At 45.2% G+C, this 20193-nt stretch overlaps 1 protein-coding gene across 6 annotated transcripts in view; it reads left to right on the top strand.

The window, feature by feature from the left end:
* Positions 1-17699, top strand: part of VPS8 (VPS8 subunit of CORVET complex) — a 254914-nt gene extending 237215 nt beyond the window's left edge. For 3 of the 6 annotated variants that reach the window (XM_043594694.1, XM_043594695.1, XM_043594692.1), the window contains 2 exons: positions 14051-14131; positions 16983-17699. In XM_043594694.1, coding sequence (XP_043450629.1) covers positions 14051-14131; positions 16983-17132 — 231 coding nt within the window. In that variant the 3' untranslated portion in view covers positions 17133-17699. Of the gene's footprint in view, positions 1-2715; positions 2797-9381; positions 9494-14050; positions 14132-15300; positions 15436-16982 lie in introns of all 6 variants that reach the window. The other 3 variants (XR_006299413.1, XR_006299414.1, XM_043594699.1) reach the window with 3 other exon arrangements.
* Positions 17700-20193: the final 2494 nt, after the last annotated feature.

The following is a 20193-nucleotide window of genomic DNA, read 5'->3' as shown; positions in this document are numbered from 1 at the left end:
AGATAATTGACAGATTTTAATGAATTTGACCCAGGAGTGATACTAGTTATTTAAAGTTTAAAACTACATTGTGCAGTTGTCTAAAACTTTTTAAAAGTCCATTTTTTTTTTAGGTATAATGAGATTTTCAGTTTTTGCCATGGCAGATTTCCCCAGGTTGTTGCCTTTTAAAGCACATTAGGCAAGGAGTAGGCAAGCATGAACAGGTAGAATGTTCAGGTATCAGAGACTTTAAACCCAAGTGGGGACAATAATTTTTGTGAGGAAGCAAAAAGGATAGACAAGCCAAACAAAACTTATCACGTTCCTTTATTTAATGACGCAGCATGACATGGTGCTAGTGTTATGAGTCATTCCACCAAGGATCCTGATGGGTATTCAGGTAAATGCACTCCCAGCACACCGAGCAGCTGAGATGGTCCATGGGAAGTCCATAACACCTCATACATACATAGCACCTTACATTTGTCACCAACATGTGTATAGTGCGTTATAGGTCATCGGGAGGTAATTTAACATGTGCCTTACAAGCTGTAATTTTTGACATGTCTGAACCTCAGTTTCCTCACATGTAAATTAGAGACAGTAAGGTCTACCTCATTGGGCTAATGTATGCATTAAACATGAAAGCAGCTAGAGTAAGGCCAGAGACTAAAGAGATGACAGGAAATGTATTTTCTCCATTTTCCCCTCCCCACTTTGATCCCTACGAGAGCCTCATGAGGTAGGCTATGCAGATATTTTCTCTGTTTTATAAACGAGATATTCTAACATCAGGGATATCAACACAACTAGTTAGTGTCAGAGCCAAGTTCAGAATTTCTTCTGTAATGGCAGAAAATATTCATGAGCACCTAGTGTGTGTACAAAACTGCCTTCTCACTGTGTGTTGTGTCTGAGATCTGTCAATGAAGAATTTAGATTGTTTTTTTTAATTCCAGTATAATTAACATACAGTGTTGTATTAGTTTCAAGTGAACAATTCTATACTCAGCATTCATCGTGATAAGTGTACTCTTAATCCCCTCACCTATTTCACCCCCCACTCCCCAACCACTTCCCTTCTGGTAACCATCAGTTTGCTCTCTATAGTTAAGAGTCTGTTTTTTGGTTTGTCTCTCTTTTTCTTTGTCCATTTGTTTTGTTTCTTAAATTTCATATATCAGTGAAATCAGATGTTATTTGTCTTTCTCTGACTTACTTCACTTAGCACTGTACCCACTGGATCCATCAGTGTTGCAAATGGCAAGATTTCATTCTTTTTTTGTGGCTGGATATTATTCTGTTATATATACACACCATATCTTTATTCATCTATCAGTGGGCACTTGGGTTGCTTCCATAATTTGGCTATTGTAAATAATACTGTTTTAAACATAGGGGTGCATATATCTTTTTCAATTAGTGTTTTTATATTCTTTGGGTAAATACCCAGCAGTGGATCATATGGTAATTCTATTTTTAATATTTTAAGGAACCTCCATACTTTTTTCCACAGTGGCTGCACCAATTTGCATTCCCACCAGCAGTGCTCAAGGGTTCCCTTTTCTTCACATCCTCACCAATATTTGTTTCATAAGTTGTTTACTTCAGCGATTCTAACAGGTGTGAGGTGATCGATCTCTCATTGTGGTTTTGATTTGCATTTCCCTGATGAGGAGTGATGTTAAGCATCTTTTCATGTCTGTTGACTCTCTGGATGTCTTCTTTCGAAAAATATTTGTTCATGTCTTCTGTCCATTTTTTAATTATTTGGGGTTTTGTGTTGTATAAATTCTTTATGTATTTTGGATACTAACCCTTTATCAGATATGTCATTTGCAGAGTCTTCTCCCACTCTGTAAGTTGTGTTTTAGTTTTGTTGATTATTTCCTTTGCTGTGCGGAAGGAAATTATTTGATGTAGTCCCAGTAGCTTTTTGTTTGTTTCCCTTCCCTGAGAAGACCTATCTAGAGAAACGTTGCTATGGTCAATGTCAGAGAAATTACTGTCTGTCCTTTCTTCTAGGAATTTTATGGTTTCAGGCTCACATTTAGGTCTTTCATCCATTTTGATTTTGTTGTCGTGTATGGTGTAAGAAAGTGGTCCAGTTTCTCTTTCTTTTGCATGTTGCTGTCCAGTTTTGTAAACACAATTTCTTGAAGAGAGTGTATTTTTTCCACTGCATATTCCTGCCTCCTTTGTCAGAGATTAACGGACCATATAATCATGGGTTTATTCCTTGGCTCTCTATTCTGTTTTACTGATCCCTGTATCTGTTTTTGTGCCAATACCATATTGTTTTGATTACTACAGCTTTGTAGATATACTACAAAAAATCTGGGATTGTGATGCCTCCAGTTTTGTTCTCCTTTTTTAAGATTGCTCTGGGGGTGGGGGATCTTTTCTGGTTCCATACAAACTTTAGGATTGTTTGTTCTAAAAACTTAGCTTAGTTCTTAATATTGTCAACTTTCACTGGTCTTCTGCAGCTTACCTCTCCAAAATGTATTTTTAAGCGTGACACTAATCATTGTAGCTCATTTCATCAGCTGCTCTCCCTCCTGGTTCTTTTATTAAGACTTTGTAGGCCCAGTTTCCTTAACTAGAAAGCAGAATCATGAAAAATCCCAAAGAGGTCAGAGGCCATCAGTGTTTTAAGAGCACGGCATAGGCATATTGGTCCCCAGTTGGTCCTGCTCTGCTCCTGACACCACCTTTTGTGTCCCTTGAAAGGGACTGTCTGACCTCTTCCAGACTGATGCCAAGAGCAAGGCAAATGAAAGAAACTTCTGGAATTGGACTGCCCAAATTCAGGTGTGAGTTCCACCACCAACCACAGTGACCTCAGGCACAGCGCTGCACCCCAGGACCTTATTTGCTTTAACTGTAAAATAAGGATAAAGTACTGGCCTCATAGGGTTTTTGTGGTGATTAAATGAGATAATACATGCACAGTATTTGGAACAGTGGCAGACAGTAGTGATTGCTCCATAACTTAGCTGCTGTAGTAGTGGTTATTGTTACTCCTTTCATATCCTAGCTGACTTAATCCAGCATTTTTTCCTACTGCTGAGAAGTCACTATGTTGTTTCTTTTTTTTTATTGTTTTATTATTTTTTTTTTTTTATTGTAGAGATCCAGCATGCCAGTAGGAGAGGGGCAGAGGGTGTGAGAGCGAGAATCCTAAGCAGCCTCCATGCTCAGCACAGAGCCTAAAACAGGGCTTAATCCATGACCTTGGGATTGTGACTTGAGCCAAAATCAAGAGTTGGGTACTCAACCAAATGAGCCACCCAGGCGCCCCTGTGTTGTTTCTCTTTAATTGTAGTATTAAAGGTTTTGGGGTTTTTATGGGTATTTTCTAGTCAGATATTCATAAATTCCATCTCCCACCTGATGCACTCTCTGCCCGAGAGCTGTTCATTCTAGAGCAAGCTATGGTTACTACTCTAAGTGAAATCTCCTTAAGAGAGATTCCGCCAGGTGTTTCCCTCCTCTCTCCATTCAGCTCAGCAACACACGTGCTTATTTTATTATTTCGTTACCTAGTTCATTATTAATTGTGACCTATTGAGAGTGTTGTGACCTTAGGAAATAAAGATGAGTGAGAGGTGAGGGTTCTGTCTGGAGCAAACTGTGCTGGGGATGGGAATTTTAAGGGTGTTTCCTTTCCTGTTTGCAGGGAGAAAGGAAATGTGGCTTCACTCATACGTATCTCTGAGGACAGGGTTTCATTGCAGGCAAAATATTAAGGACCTCTAGTTTGAAACAGCTTAGGTTGTAGCAAAAGTCTGACTGAAGCCTGTAACAGAAAGATTTAAAAGCGAGGCCAATAGCAGGCAGGGAGGGGGAGAAGTGAGGAAATACGATTCTCATTCCACTCGTCCTACTCCACCTCCAGCTCCACCCCTACCAGCACGTTACAAAAATGCCAGAAGTTTCCTGGAATGCAGGAAAGACAAATAATTTGTTCCAGAATCATATCCAGCATCCCACATCTCTGGTAAACTAGGTTTGGCCTGCTTGTGTGCTAGTGTGGGAAGATGCTTAGGAGAAGAAATGTTGGGGTTTTGATTTCATGACCTTAATTATTGTAGAGATTCTGTGACTGCCCTGGCTTCATGTGTGATTTGAAAGCCTTTGTATCCAGGATCCCTAGTATTATGTTATCCCCATTCCTAGGAATCCAGCCTTTAGGGCGAGAGTGGGTCATGGCGGCTTTCCTATAGTGAAGCTTGATGCTCTAGTTAAGTCTGTGGATTCCTGAAAGTCTTAGGTTGTTTTCCTTCCTTCCAGCTGAGGTAATTAACAGCTCTCATTTCTACCCCATGTGAGTCATTGAGCTTCTGACATGTGCTGGCACACTATCTTAGTCCAGTGTCCTTCTGCCCAGGGCTTTCCTCCATCATCGGGACCTCATTTTCCACCAGATGTACTTTAACACTGAGTGTTACAAGGTCATTTCCGGGGCTGTTGCCGTTTATCCCTCTCATGTTTAGCTGCAGTTTAATTTTCAGCTTTTGTCACTATATTACATGGGAAGAAAGAAATGTGCTCTGGCAGATAGCATCAAATGTGTTTTTCCTTCTCTTCCAATTGGAAAATCACTCATAATCAGTCCTCTGCTGGGGGGTTAGATGGTCTGGGAACACTGGGAAGGGTGCTTTGTGTTTATAGATTTGCCATACTGGGATCGAATTCAAATCTGCTTGCTCCCACTTTGATTTTGTGCATGACAGTGATTTGGCAAATCACGTTCTCTGTACAGCATCTTAGACTAAATCTGTTATTCCTCTTCAAGGCTATCTTGGGTCTTTGTGACAGTGTCTCTAATGCCTGTAGTTGGTTGCCCTAGTTTGCATATAATTGTGCAGTAAAAGCCACGAGTAGTTTCAAGAAGAATGTGTATTCTGCTGCTTTAGAATGAAATATTCTAAATGTATCTGTTAAGTCCATCTGGTCCAGTGTGTCATTCAAAGCCTAGATTCCTTGTTGGTTTTCTGCTTAGATGATCTGTCCGTTGCTATAAGTGGGGTATTAAAGTCTCCTGTTATCGTATTATTATCAGTAAGTTTCTTTATGTTTGTTACTAATTGATTTATATATTTGGGTGCTCCTAAGTTGGCATAGATATTTACAATTGTTAGATCTTCTTGATGGATAGACCGCTTAATTATGATGGAACGCCCTTCTTCATCTCTTGTTGCAGTCTTTATTTTCAAATCTAGTTGTCCGATATAAGTATAGTTACTCCGGCTCTCTTTTGCTGTCCCTTGGCATGATAGATGGCTCTCCATCCCTTCACTTTGAATCTGCAGGTGTTTTTAGGTCTAAAATGAGTCTCTTGTCGGCAGCATCTAGATGGATCTTGGGGTTTTTTGTTTTTGTTTTATTCTGATACCCTATGTCTTTTGATTGAAGCATTTAGTCCATTTCCATGATTGAAAGATATGAATTTAGTGCCATTGTGTTGGAGTTGGTGTTTCTGGTGATGTCCTCTGGTCCTTTGTAGTCTTTGCTGCTTTGGTCTTTTTTTTTTTTTTTTTCCTCCACTCAGAGTCCCCCTTAAAATTACTTGCAGGTCTGGTTTAGTTGTCACAAACTCCTTTCGTTTTGTCTGGGAAACTCTTTATCTCTCCTGTTCCGAATGACAGCCTTGCTGGATAAGAATTCTTGGCTGCATATTTTTCCCCATTCAGCACATTGAATATTTCCTGCCATTCTTCCTGGCCTGCCAAGTTTCAGTGGACAGGTGTGCTGCTGACCTTACGTGTCTACCCGTGTAGGTTCAGGACCTTCTGTCCCTAGCTTCTTTCAGAATTCTCTCCTTATCTTTGTGTTTTGCTATGATATGTCATGGTGCTGACCTGTTTTTGTTGATTTTGAGGGGGGGTCTCTGTGCCCAGTTTCCTTCTCCAGATTAGGGAAGTTCTCAGCTATGATTTGTTCAAATAAAACTTCTGCCCCTTTTACTTGCTCTTCTTCAGGACTCCTTTGATAACAGATACTGTTTCATTTCATGGAATCACTTAGTTGCTCTAAGTCTCTCCTCGTGCTCTAGTTATTTCTCTTCGCTCTTTTTTTCAGCTTTATTATTTTCCATAATTTTATCTTCTGTTTCACCTATTCTCTCCTCTGCTTCCTCCTCATTCTCACTGTATCCAGTTTATTTTGCATCTCAGTTACAGCATTTTTTGTTTCATCCTGACTAGTTCTTAGGCCTTTCGTCTCTTGCAGCAAGGGTCTCTCTGGTGTCTTTTATGCTGTTTTCAAACCTAGCCACCTGTCTCATGACTGTTGTTCTAAATCCTTGTTCAGATATATTGCTTACATCTGTTTTGAGTGCGTCCCTGGCTGTGATTTCTTCTTGACCTTTCTTTTGGGGGGGAATTCCTCCATCTTGTCATTTTGACTAAGTTTCTATCTTGTGTGTGTTTTAAAAGCTTGCATGTTTCCTGCACCTGAGCGTACTGCTGTATCAAAAAGGGGTCGTACACTGTCCGGGGCCTGCCTGGCACTTTAGGAAGTGTTTCTGGTGTATGCTGTGTGCACTCTGCTGTTGGGTTTTGGCTGCCCTTTCCCACTGCTCAGTCCTCTGCAGACCTCCTCCTTGCTTGCCATGAGGAGTGTTTGGACCTTTTACTAGGTGTGCTTTGATTTGTTTGTTAAAACAATCCTGGAAAAAAGCAGGGGGAGCCAGATCCCAAAAAAGGAGAAAAGGGAAGAGAACAAAAACAAAAACAAAACAGAATAAAAAACCATAAGGCTGATTCCAAAGACAAAGACAAGAAAAAGAAAGAAAGAAAAAAAGAAAGAAAGAAAGAAAGAAAGAAAAAAAAGCCTGATCCAAAAAAAAAAAAAAAAAGAAAAGGAATTGAAAAAAACAAACAAGAAACTCTGAGCTTGATTCCAAAAGAAAAGAAGAAGGAACAACAAAAGAAAAAAGAACTGTCAGTGTCATTTTGAGGCACGATTTTCAGTGCACTTAGGGCATAGGGAATGCTGCCCATGCTGGTCTTTGGAGGAGAGGTCCCCTGTGCTGGCTCAGAGTCCTTCTTGCCCCAGTAAATGAACAGTTGTCAGGCACGGGTTGGGGGGAGGGTGTTTGGTGTAAGTAGGTCCCATCTTCACTGGGGCCACTGTGGTGTTCTCTGAGGTCCCACCATGTTGGTATTGGGGGAAAATGGCACCACCCCAGTCTCTCATCCTGGACCGACCGAGGATCTCAACCCCTGCTGTCAGGCCCCCCTCACAGAGTAGCAAGGGCACTTAGCTTGCCCTGTGCCACAGATCTCCTGTGTTTTTTCTTTGACGTGTGGCTGGGATTCAAAACTCAGCCTTAAAGGAGCTGGCACCGCATGGATCTTCCCCCATCTTCCAGAATAGAGGCTCTCTACTCTACTGATGAAAGGCCTTTGGCTGGCACCTACAGGGTCTTTTATCCTAGGGGATGCAAAAAACCCTCTTCCAAAAGTACTCTAGGAAGGGGAATGTTCTTTCCCAGTGTGCCCCAGAGATCTCTACACCACCCTATGCTATGCTCTCTAGGCCAGCTCCCTCCTGCCCGGGAGCACATGCCAAGGCTCCATTCTGGAAAAAGTCACGCACTTCCAAAACCTTGGATTTTGAGCTCCAAACGCTGTTTACAAAAAAGATCCGGGACACTCAGTACTTCTCGCTGCCCAGTCTGTGGTCCAGAGAGGTTTTCCTCTTGTGTGAATCCAATGCTGCACTTTCTCAACCCTTTTCTTTTTTCTTTCCCTTTTGTCTCTCCATGGAAGAGTTCCCTCCGCTCTGCGGCAATGCTCTTTTTTCTCCCCCATTCGTATCCACACACCGTGCACCTGCCACCTGTCTCCCTCCAACCGTAGAGATCCTTCTGCCACTCTGCAGATCAGTTTGCTGGGTGTTCAAGTGGTCTGACCTCAAAACAGCTCTGTTTGAAGGACAAGGAAAGCCCAGGGTCCCCGTGTTTCTCCACCATCTTAACTCCTCCTTTGCCATGAGTAATTTCAGTAAATGTTACTTACATACTTACTTACTTACTTACTTACTTACTTGAAACCTTTGTGCTCTAAATGCTTATTATCTCATGGTAATCTCTCCCTGGTGGTAGAGAGTGGCCCCTGGTGACCTTGCCTCTTGATCAGAATATAGACCCGGGGGAGTGCCATGACCTGCTCAAGTTATGTAAGGGGCTGTGACAGAATTAGAGCTCAGGGCTCCTGAGTCCCAGCCCATTGTTCTTTCCCCGAGGCTCTTCTCCTGGGAGTATAGATGACACAGTTGCAGTAATCGCTGCCGTTTATTGAACATCAAATAGGCACCAGGCCCACATGTTACCTCCGGTCCTCACAACAGTTCTGCAATGTAGTTTACAGATAATGACAGAGACTGAGAAAAGCTAAATAAGTTGGCCAGAGGCCCTCGGCTAGTTGTTGCAGAATCCTGGTGGAGCCCAGGTCTGCCAGAGTCCGTGCCTGTGTTCCTGCTGCACCGCAGAGGGCTTGAGAAAGCTCCTATGAGCATGTGACCAAGAGAAATGCTTGCTTGCCCTTCCCGTCCCTTCCTGCATCTCACCCACAGGCAATTATTTCACAAGTGCTCTGTGCCAAATCCAGTGCGGGTGCCCATAAGCAGGAGAAGACAGAGGCCCCGTCCTTGGGGAGCTCTCCTTTTTGTAAAGCTTTCCCCCCACTCCCTCTCTTTGACACCCCTTCCTTTGCCACCTTTGCCACTTTGGACTGCACTGCGCTCTATGTCTGCTTTCTTTCCCTTTCATTGGCCACATTAGGAGGAGGTGTGCACGACCAGAGTCCCGTGTTAGACTGGCTCTGGGTGTGGTTGTGCATGCAGGGCCCTTGTGTGCCTCGTCCAATAAATAACCCCAAATGAGAACTTACAGCTCCCTGGGCATTTCCCAAGTGCTGTATGCATCACTTCCCAATCCCAGCCACCTTCTGTGGCACAGCTATTAGTTTATCCCACATTACAAAAGAAAAACGAAAAAACCAACCAGCTCAGAACAGGTAACTTGCCTACGTGTGGTCTGGTGAGTGGCGATGTCAGGTTTGGGCTTAGGCAGATGGCTTCAGTGTGTAAGCTCTTAACCACCAGCCACACATGGGGAGCAGGCCCGGTCTCCCCCCCACCACAGGCCACAGTCACACCAAGTGGAAGGTCTGCCCTCGGAAGTACTAAGGCAACACCAGAAAGAGGCTTTTAACTACAAGTCCCCACTTGCTTGGTAAATTTTCCTACCTCTTAAAAGGGTTGATACCTATATTTTTGATATTTTAAAAATAATCCTTGCTCCGAAAGCGAATTAGATAAAATGACATTGACGTCTTCTCTGAGATATAGGGCAGATATGCCAGAAATCACAAAAAATCTTTACAGGTCCCGAGTTCTTGAAACAGGAAGACAAGGGCCAGTGATTTCACACTGGACCAGGAGAGCCAAGCGACTGTAGGTTCAGACACCTAAAATGGACAGTTCCAAATGGACCAGGGTATGTGGTTGTTCAGCAGCAGTTTCTTGAGCGTTTGCTGGATATGGAGCATGGGGGACAGAAGAGTGACCAAGACACCGCACTGGTGTTCAGGTGGCTCACGGTCTAACAGAATCACACCACCGTGAATGTGACACAGCGGTTCTGCAGGGTTCACGTGGAAGCTGATCGGTCGACAGGACTGGGGCGCACGGAGGAGGCGTTCCGGAGAGCGTGCCGACCTGACGCTTCCATGTCTCACGTGCAAAGGTGTAATCTGGGCCCAAAAATGTTGCAATAGCAGGGACGTCCTGTTGGTTTATGTAGACGATGTGAGAGCATGTTGCAAATGAGGCCTGCTCTGGCGAGTAAGCAGAGCTTGAGAGGCTGCTGAGGCACAATAACAACCATATATTATTTTATCGGCACTGGAGAAGGTGAAATCTTTTTGCGGGGTTTTCATGCCCCACAGATGCTGGGATGTTAGGCTCTTCTTGTTCATCTTTGTGCCTCAGGCCTGATAATAGCAGGGACTCCAGAGATACTTGTTAAACCGTAGAACTGGGTCTTCCGCTCACGAGGCCTGGAGGTGATAGGGCAGGAGCCTGCATAGGCAGGGCACAAACCAGCTAAACGGGTCTTCAGCACACAAGCTGCCATCCCAGAGACCCTGTCCCTCCTCTCATCGTCTCCCCATCCCACTCTTCAAGCCTGCACCAGGAAAAAGAGTACAGAAATGCTTGCCTCAGTGATTGACTAGTCATTTCCTGAATGCTTCCTTTTTAAAAGTACTGTCTTATTCTAGGAAGGCCTTTAAATCAGGTGAACGTCTACTAGGTCCCGGGCACGTCTACAACCAGCTCTCCCATTTTGCCTCAAATGACTTGCCTTAACTTTACTGCAGTGACAGCGTTATGGCTCAGGCAAGAACAGGGCGTCTCCAACCTGCAGTGACTTTGCTTCCAGGGGGTTCCGGGGAAGCCCCAGCAGTCACTCCTTAGTTCAGTCTCTGGTTGTCCAGGATGATGGCTTGCATTGTAAGATAGGACCTGTAATCCTCAGTTATTTCACACCCGTGGAACAACTGCATTTTTCAGTTTCTGAAAGATGCCATTGTTGGAAACTCCTTCTTTTGGTATTTCCAAGGAGTTCAAGGGCCTCGAGGAGGAGTAAGACCCTGACAAGCCACCACTGCACACTGATCTGGGCATGTCATATTGTTGGAAATTCTGAGTCTGTGTATGTGTGTGTTTATGTGTTCTCCTAGCAAAGGAGAACTAGAGTTTTGTTTTTGTTTTTGTTTTCAAAATCATGGTTATTTTATTGAAGTGTTTCACCATTTGGAGTTCTAAGGCTAAAATAGGACTGGGGTGCCTGGGTGGCTGAGTCAGTTAAGCATGTGGACTCTTGGTTTCAGCTCAGGTGACCCTCTGCATTGAGCTAACCTACCAGAGCAGTGCCCGCTCGGATTCTCTGCCCCTTCCCCCCCCCACCCCACCCCCACCCCCCGTTCTCAAAAGAACCTGAACTAGGACTTAATGTAGAATAAAGGAGGTTAAGGCATTCACAGATATCAGAGGGAAAACCGGTCCTTGGTTTCCCAAGATTTCCCATGGACGAAAGGCTGCACAAACACTCCATGAGAACAGAGAAATGGCTATGGGGGGAGCCAGTGTGCAGGAGGGATAGCAGGGCTGGAGGCCGCAGCTCAGGTCCACAACAGCGGGCTGGGAAGAAGTCAGTACATTCACCAAAAAGCTCTTGCTTTCCAGGCTCTAGGACGCTGAGGATTTCCTCAGACAAGGGGAGGACTAGGGTTAATAAGGTAAAGGTCCTGTTTATGGACCCTTAATTGGTTCCGAAATTTTTATTCATATTAGGCAAGTCTCCTAGCCTTCTCTTCCTCAGTTTACACAGTCGTGAGCACTTATTTAGTAAAATAGGTGTAGGGCTTGCAGTTCCATAAGATTCAAAACAAAGCATGTGGCAGGAACATCCTTATTAAATAATTTTCTTATTATATCCAAGGGTTGGTAGGTGCGTGTGAACCTAGTAAGTGTTGAAAACCAACATCCCTAGTCTAATTGAAAACCACTAATTGAAACCACTAGTTGAAAACCACTAATCCCTAGTGCATTAGAAAAAAAGAAATGCTAATTGAGTGGTTGATTTGGTACAGTTGAATCAATGGGGGGCAAAATACTCGTAATCCGAGAGCCTCCTGTTACCACAGGACTCAGGACGGGACGTCTCTGGCTGCCCTGAACTGTTCTTGCAGTACAGATTAGCACCTGGGCCTGGAAGTGCAGACTGACACTAGCTAGACTAGCTAGCAGTCTCAGCACTCCGGGGGGTGGGGGGTGGGGTGGGGGAGATATGCTAGAAACCCAGAATCGCAGACCCCACCCCAAACCTGCTAACCAGACCTCTCAGTGATTATTATGCACCTTAAAATCTGAGAGGTACTGGCTCATAAAACATGAGCTGGACCATCATTTTTGACTTTTGCACTTTCTGCCTCGGTGAGCAAACTCCCAGAGGCTGGAGCCATTTATTCTGTGCCTGGAATAGACTCTTCTGCCACATAGTATTTCCTGGGGGGCAGCGGGGGTGGTGAAAGCATGATTCTGTTTTTAGCAGTGGCATTTTCTACTTATGACTTGACCCGGCCTTCACTTTCCGGCCTCAATGATTTGAGTTGGTTCCAAAATACATCCATAAATGAAGTAAATAAATGAGGAAATTAGATTTAAAAAAAAAACAACTATATGATTGAAGAAGAATATAAAACTGGGTTGTAATTGCATACATAAATGTGTGCCACCAAGTCCTCAGCAGTTGCTAGTCTATGCAGCTGACTCTTTAGCCCTGCGTTCCCTAGTGATAAAAGCAGAAAAGAAAATACAATTATTAGCAAGTCTGGGTCCAGTACAGCTCTTCTCAGTGCAGAGTCTGATGGGACTTTTTTCAGTGGATCGCTGTAAGTGGCCTGTACTATCCACACTTTTGTAGCAAGTACAATAGTACATTTCATGAGATTTTTTTCTTACAATATCCCTTCAAGGCAAAGGACTGTTTTATAAAAATACTTCTATAAGGGGAGACCTTTTCTGGCTCTTGCCGCTTGATCATATGCAAACTTAACATTTAAATCTTCTTTTTAATTAACTTGCCTTGCCCCTCACCATCACCCCCACCTCCCAACACCCTTCTCAGTCTACTGCTGACTTGTTTCTGGGTGGGCCTTCCTAGTTAAACCTTATTACAGAGTAACCAGGGAATAAGCACAGGTGAAATGGGGGTGGCTGGTCCCTTGTCATATGGACTGTGGCAGTGGCAAGTAATTATTTAGTATTTAGTAATACTAAAGGGATTCAGGAAACCAGGTGGCAAAACCATGTTTTTCGTTAAGTGTCTCAAAGATAATTATATTTTTTTCTTGTTTTGCTTTGTTGGAGCTAGGTGTATAGTCTTTCTTAGACTTACAGATCGTCTTTAGCTTGGATCTCCCCTGCGTATTTTACCTAGTGTTTGTCAGAAGTGTAACACTCCACACACTTTATCTCCAAAAATACGATATTTTTCCTACAAGAGCATCCAACTATTGATATCGACTCAGGTCATAATCTGACTGTCATGAGATTGAGCCTGTGCCAGGCTCTGCACTCGGTGCTAAGCCTGTTTGGGATTGTTTCTCTCCCTCTCTCTCTACCTCTCCCCCACTTGAAAGTACGCTTTCTCTCTCTCATTTTTTTTTTCTGTTTATTTTTGAGAGAGAGAAAGAGCACAAGCAGGCAAAGCGCAGAGAGAGATGGAGACACTGAACCTGAAGCAGGCTCCAGGCTCTGAGCTGTCAGCACAGAGCCCTATGTGGGGGCTCGAACCCACAAACCATGAGATCATGACCTGAACCAAAGTCGGTTGCTTAACCAACTGAGCCACCCAGGTACCCCTTTAAAAATAAATAAAAAGTGTCAAGGCAAGTTTAAACGTTCTCATTAGAGAATGATCTCTCCATGTGTCTGGCAGACTCAGAGACATGGAACAGAATGAAAAACAGAGCCTCCATGGGTCTACTGTTCTCTTTCGGGCTGTTTTGGATCATACCGCCCCTCCCAGGATTTCCACCGAGCCACCTTGTCCTCAGCCATCCCCACACCACTGACAGCATCACAAGAACTAAGTGTTACTTTGGGGCCACAACTGTGGGATTCCAGAAGCGCATGAGGTGTGAGCCTCGTCACTGACAGCTGCTCTCTGGACCGAAAACGAGATCCTTTTCACCCAGATAGGGGCTGAAGCGGTAACATAGTTCCACCCTAGGCCGGCATGAGTGATTTCAAGGGTACTCTTGCTTCCATTTTCTCTGAGCTCTTAGTACGTTTCCCCCCCAAAGACAGTAAAAATATTGAGGAGGAAAAGATGCGCCCAATTCTAATCAATGTTCAGTAAAATCTGTTTGCTGGTGGCGTGGGTTTCCTCTGAAAAGCACAAAGGAAGACCCTGTTCTGTTTCAGCATTGGCCACGTGCAGAGGCCGACCATGGGTTTTGTTTACCTTATCTTTTCTAATTTACAGGCAGCCTCAGAACCTGTTCTGGACCCACAGCAAATCCAAGCGTTTGATCAACTTTGCCGTCTCTACCGAGGAAGTTCCCGGGTAATGTTTATGTAGTGGTTTAGATTTGTATTTCCCTATTTATAGATACTGTTTGGGAAATGCAGTGTCCTCAGGTCCTCCCACTGCCTCTTCAGTTTGGAACCCTGGTTAAGGCCATGTGGAGCCCCAGCCCCAGGGAGCATTCTGGATTTAGCAGAGGATACAGAGCCAGTGGGAACTGCAGTGGAGACTAGGAAGATTGGTCTTCATTCCAAAGGCCCTGAGCTCAAACTCTGAGTGCCTGTCTAGAACTGTAGAAGAGAACAGACTGGAAGAGCTGCTAGCAGTCATGCCCCAGCGTCCGTCTGGGTGCCCCACAGGCCCGTCCCAGGCGTGCTCAGTAACTTTCTCAGCCTGTCCTTCCTTGCCTACTGCCTATCTCCAGGTGGCCTGTCCAGTCACCCAGAGCAGAAACCCCACAACAGCCCTTTCCCCCAGAGATCGGGTAGGCATCTTTTTTTTTCCTCCTCTGTATTTCTTCCCTTCCCCTCCCCTCCAAACTGTCACTCACAGAGGCCGCTGCAGATCTTCTGTCCTTGCTCCATGCTGCTGTCTGGGTGCTCACTCCAGACCCCAATGTCTTGTTACCCTCTTGTTTAAACACTTTCCTGGACCTCTGTAACCTGAAGGTGGAGTCCAGATTACCACCTTCTCCACTCCCCAAGTCATACCTAAATTCCTGTCCGGCCAGATTTGTCCTCTGAGCTTATCCTGAGCTTGCACAGACTGTGTGTCTTTTAGGCCTGGACTCCCTTCTCCCACCCTGTTCTTATGCAGATGCCTGCTGGGTGGTTTGGTAGCCCAGAGGAAAACTTGTGTTCCTTCTTTGAGAGTTGGTTTTTATCCCAGGGGACTTCTCCAGGGGTCTCCTGAATGTGGTCCAGCAGCTTTATTGAACTGGCATCACCTGTGTCCCTTCTCAGCCTCAGCCAAGCTCTGCCCCAGGAGTTGGTTTTCTGGGCCTTCTCAGCAAGGTCCACGGCTTCAAACTGTTGAGCCGTTTTTCAGGACTCCTTGATTCCAGATCACAAAGTTACAGAAGTAGAACACAGAAATGTCTTCTCTTAGGAAATAGAAAATATCTTTGTGGTTGATCTTTCTACCTCACAGTGTCTGAATGTGAAAGAACTTTGAGTTTATGTAACATCTGTCGCCCGTTCTGTTCCCAGCACTGTACAGAATTGTTCTTGCGGAGAACTTCACAGGCCGATGGGCAGCTGAGAGGGTTGTAGAGGATAAGAAGTGGCACGAGATGGGGCTCGAGCAGAGCGAGGGACATCTCTTTGCAACCTGCTTGACCAGCAGTGCATATACTTGAGCAAGTGTACCTCCTGTGTGTCCTTAGCTGAGTGACTTGGAGCTTCTGAGCCAGTGCTGTGAATTGGGCCCCACACGTGTCACTGGATTGCTTTAGATGAATTGGCACTTTGAACTTAGAGGTCCTTTGGGTGTCTCTCCAGTTACCATAATCCTGGTAGTAAATTTTCAACAAAAGTGACAAATGAGACAGGCGAGTCTTGTGCCATTAGTGCTTGGATGGAGAGAGAACCCCTTGCCAGGATCAGAGAACAGCTGCTGGGTCAGCCAGAAGACCGGGTTCCTGGCAGGGTAGGTGAGTATGGAGCAGGTGATAGACAAGTTACCTCTAGGGAAGGCACAACTGTCGGTGGCTCAGCTGAGCAGAACTTGCCACATGGACCTGAGTTTGAATCCCACACTACCATTTGCCACTCACCACAGAGTAACTTGGGGCAAGTTAATTTAACTCTTGGGGCTCTGGGTTTTTTACCCAGAGGGTTGTGGAAGATTAGAAATAGTACACATGTGGGGGCGCCTAGGTGGCTCAGTTGGTTAATTCTTCATTCTTGCTCAGGTCATGATCTCATGGTTTGTGGGATCGAGCCCCATGTTGGGCTCTGCCCTGACTGTGCAGAGCCTGCTCGGGAGTCTTTCTCTTCCCCTCCACCACTCACGCACATGCTCGCTGTCTCTCAAAATACCGTATTTTTTAATGTTTATATAAGTTTTTAAAAAATAGTACATATGTAAAGGACCTAGCACAGTGCCTGGCACCTAGAAGGCACTCATTACAGTTACCTTGGACTATCAGAAGTACCTGTGGACTTTGGGTCCAGAGCCTGACACAGACTTGGATGGCTCACTCCTCACAGCTGCCCTGTCCAGGTGAAGGACTTTGGGTGTAAAATTTGTCTCTTCTGTGATCATGAGGGCCAGGCTCTCTGCTCCCTACTTTTGCAGAAAGCCTTTGAGGTAAAAGGGATGGCCCTCAGAGTGACAGTCTGGCTTCCCAGTGGGTTGGTATTAACCTTACCTGATCTTTCGGAACAGAGCCACTAACAGAGGGTTTTGCTGGTGTCATTGGTGGAAGCAGGACTCTAAGAGGACAGGTAGAGTCCCTGAATTTAAAGTGGCAGCTGGACACTTGGAGCTATCCAGGTTGCAAAGGAGAGGTCAGAGGCAGAGTGTGGAACAAGCTCTGCTGAGAACCTCAGCTCAGGGCGTGTGTGGGGAGGGGGCGGCAGGGTCCTGTGCTAGCCAGGGTGGGAGTGCTCAGAGCAAGGGAGGTTCGGAATGAGACATCCCCAGTGCAGTCTCATCATTATTAAAGGAGGAAATTTGGGCCCTGAAAGTGAAATGAACTTGCCCGAAGTCACATTACTTGTTTGTGAGATGCAGCCCTGGGGTCTATACCCTGCAGCACAGTGCTGTCCCTTGTGTATTCGAGGCCAAGGAACTGAGGACCCTCCACTCTGTTCCACACCCCCTGCGAAACCCACCCACAGTGTCTTCCCCTACTCACCTTGGTTGATGTGTGTCCCCTCCTTTGCAGCTGGCCCTCCTTACAGAACTCTCCCAGAATCGCAGCAGTGACAGCTACAGGCCGTTCAGTGGCTCCCAGAGTGGCCCTGCTTTCAACAGCATCTTCCAGAATGAGAACTTCCAGCTGCAGCTCATTCCCCCACCTGTGACTGAGGACTGAGGCCTGGCACTGAAGACCAGAGACCATCCTAATGCAGCCAGGGAGGGACCCCCTCTCTAACTGGCTTGGCCCCTCCGTCTGCCCCCTTCTGAGCAGAGGTTCCGAGGGGGACATCTATGCCTGGGCCTTTCTTCCTGCCCCTCATTCCCCAGGGAGACTCCCTGTCTCTTCCAAGATGTTGCTGCAGCATCAGGTCACCAGACCAGTTGATTTTGTTTTGTTAAGCAACGGAATGTCCCATACTTTTGTCCAGCTTTTTAAGAAAGTACGCTTTGCCAGTTGGGACGTTTTCCAGTTTCCCTGAAGCTTAGAGAATAGGTGGGACTAAGGCAGATGGCATTCAGGAGTCTGTCCTGCCTCATCCCCTCTAGCTGCTGGGTAACCTGGAGGGACTTCAACTTCTGCTGCTGTTGGGAAAAGAGAACAGGGGTTGCCAGGCCACAGGATAACTGGAACCTGCACCGTGGGGGGAGGTGGGGGCATCTCCCTTTTGATGCGTATATGGCAAAACCCATTTGAGTGTAAGATTTGCCCTCTCTGACAATAAATGCCTCTGTGTTTAAGTTCTGCAGGCCTTCTGGCTGTCTGTCTAGCTCTCAGTCTAAGTCACGAAGGACATTCAGAACCCTTGTTGCTACAATTGGTTCTATTAATTCAAAGTCAGGGACCCTGATTGTGGCAACCCTGCCTTTATTCACATGATCAGCTCCATCACAGGCTCCATTCAGAGTGGCCCAGCCACCCAAGTGCTCCTATGGCAGCGAGTAGATGAGCCAGAGCAGTATTTTTCCATTCCTTGGCCCTGGGACTCTGGACATCCTTGAACCAACAGCCACAAGAGGTCACAACTACAGAGACCAGGTTTCCACCTCACAGGTCGAGGTGCTCCTTTCATCTGTTCACTCAGGGATCAATACTGGCTTACACTAACCAAGCCCACAGGAAATAGATACATAAACTAGAAGCAAATATGTTGACGTTGAATAGAAAATCGATCCTGCCATGTGCTGTGATCCTGAGCAGATCACTTCTCTAAGCTTCGACTTTAACAAAGCCATTGTGAAGACTGAATGAGACAATCCATGTTAACATTTAGCACTGTGTGGGCATATAGCAGATGCCCCCAAAATGTGAGTTTAGCTTTTATTATGGAACTCCTCCCAAGACCTGGCTGCACAGGCAGCTAGCTGCCTCATGATGGGGATGTGAAAGGAGGTCAAATTAGGGGAGGTGTTTGAGCATTAAGTGATCACCAATGGGATGCTGGTTACAGTTACATGACATAGTCTCAACCCTATTTTACAGATAAAAAAGCTGAGAGCCACACGATAAATAATTATTACAAGGCAACACACTCAAGAAATGGCAGAACAGAGTTGGTCTCGAGATGGCAGTGTAACAAGACCCTGAATTCACCTCCTTCCACAAACCAACAAATCTACAACTACATATGGAATAATGCCCTCTGAAAGGAACCTGAAAATTGGATGACCAAAGCCTCCACGACAAAGGCTGAAAGGGTAACATCAGGATGGGAAGGAGGAGACACAGAGATGTGGACTTGCCAGGGGGGGAAACACATCAGCCATGGGGAAGCACAACTAGGAGGGATCTCAAAGGTATGGAACTTTTCCCTGAGGAGTGATGGATTTGAGCTCTACATCAGGCACCCCAAACCTTAGATCCTCCACAGCCAAAACACCAGGTTTTGAAACTCAATGAGGATTATGTTCAGAAAAACTATAAAACTGTAGAGAATGGAAAACGCACTCTTAAAGGGCTGAGTTGCAGACTCACTGTACCCAGAGACCAGTGCAAAAACACCATTTTAAAAAGCTAGACCATAAGTAAAGGAGATCCATTTACTAACCTTAAAGCATCCGTCACAGCAGCGGGAAACAGCAGAAACTCCCCCTGGGGACGGAGACACTGGTATGAGCCACTTCTACAATCTCAGTCTACCTCAATAATACCAGTACTTGGGGGCCATCCTGGAATTCTCCCTCTAATCTGCTAGCCCCAGAAAGGGTATACTCCACTGACAGCCCCACCCAACACACTCCAGTAGTCCTAGATACACCCCACAGATGGGCCAGGGGCCAGCCCTGCCTACCAATGGACCACAGTCACAGCCCACCACAATAGAAGGGAGCACACAGCTCACATAGAGGACACCCTTAGGCACCTGGCCTGGTGACAAAAGGAGATTGCCCTTCTGGGTCCCACAGGACATCTCCTACATAAGGCCACTCCTTCAAGACTGAGAGAGGTCACTGACCTACCTATTAACAGAAACACACACAGACAAAATGAGGGGGACAGAAGAATATCTCCAAACAAAAGAACAAGACAAAACCTCAGGAAAAAAGGGAAACAGAGATACACAAACTACTTCATAAAGAGTTCCAAGGAATGGTCATAAAGATGCTCACCAAACTCAGGAGAAGAACAGATGAACGCAGTGTGAACTTCAACAAGGAGAATATATAAGACAGTACCAAACAGAAGTTATAACAACTGAAAAATACACTAGAGGGGTTCCAAAGCAGACTGGATGAAGTAGAATAGATCAGGTGAGCTGGAGGAGGACCTATGGAACTCACCCAGACAAAGCAGCAAAATAAAAAAAGCATTAAGAAAAATGAAGATACCTTAACAGACATCAAGCAGAATAACAATCACATTATATAGATCCCAGGGGAAGACAGAAAGGGCCAGAAAAATAATTTGAAGAAATCCTGGCTGAAAACTTCTCTGGGAAAGGAATCAGACATCCAAGTCCATGAAAAACACAAAGAGATCCACACCAACACACATTATAATTAAAATGGAGAAATTAAGAATAAAGACAAAATCAGCAGCAGGAGAAAAACAACTTATTACATATAAGGAAAACTCCATAAAGCTATCAGATTTCTCAGCAGAAACTTTACAGACCAGGAGGAAATGGCATGACATATTCAAAGTTCAGAAAGGAAAAAACTTCCAACCAAGAATCCTCTGCCCAGCAAGATTATTCCAAATTGGAGAGATTAACAGCTTTCCAGATAAGTAAAAGCTA

This window comes from Prionailurus bengalensis, chromosome C2, assembly GCF_016509475.1.
Source record: "Prionailurus bengalensis isolate Pbe53 chromosome C2, Fcat_Pben_1.1_paternal_pri, whole genome shotgun sequence".
Taxonomy (NCBI): domain Eukaryota; kingdom Metazoa; phylum Chordata; class Mammalia; order Carnivora; family Felidae; genus Prionailurus; species Prionailurus bengalensis.
Note: the sequence above shows the minus strand (reverse complement) of the source record. Positions and strands in the feature narration are given on the sequence as shown.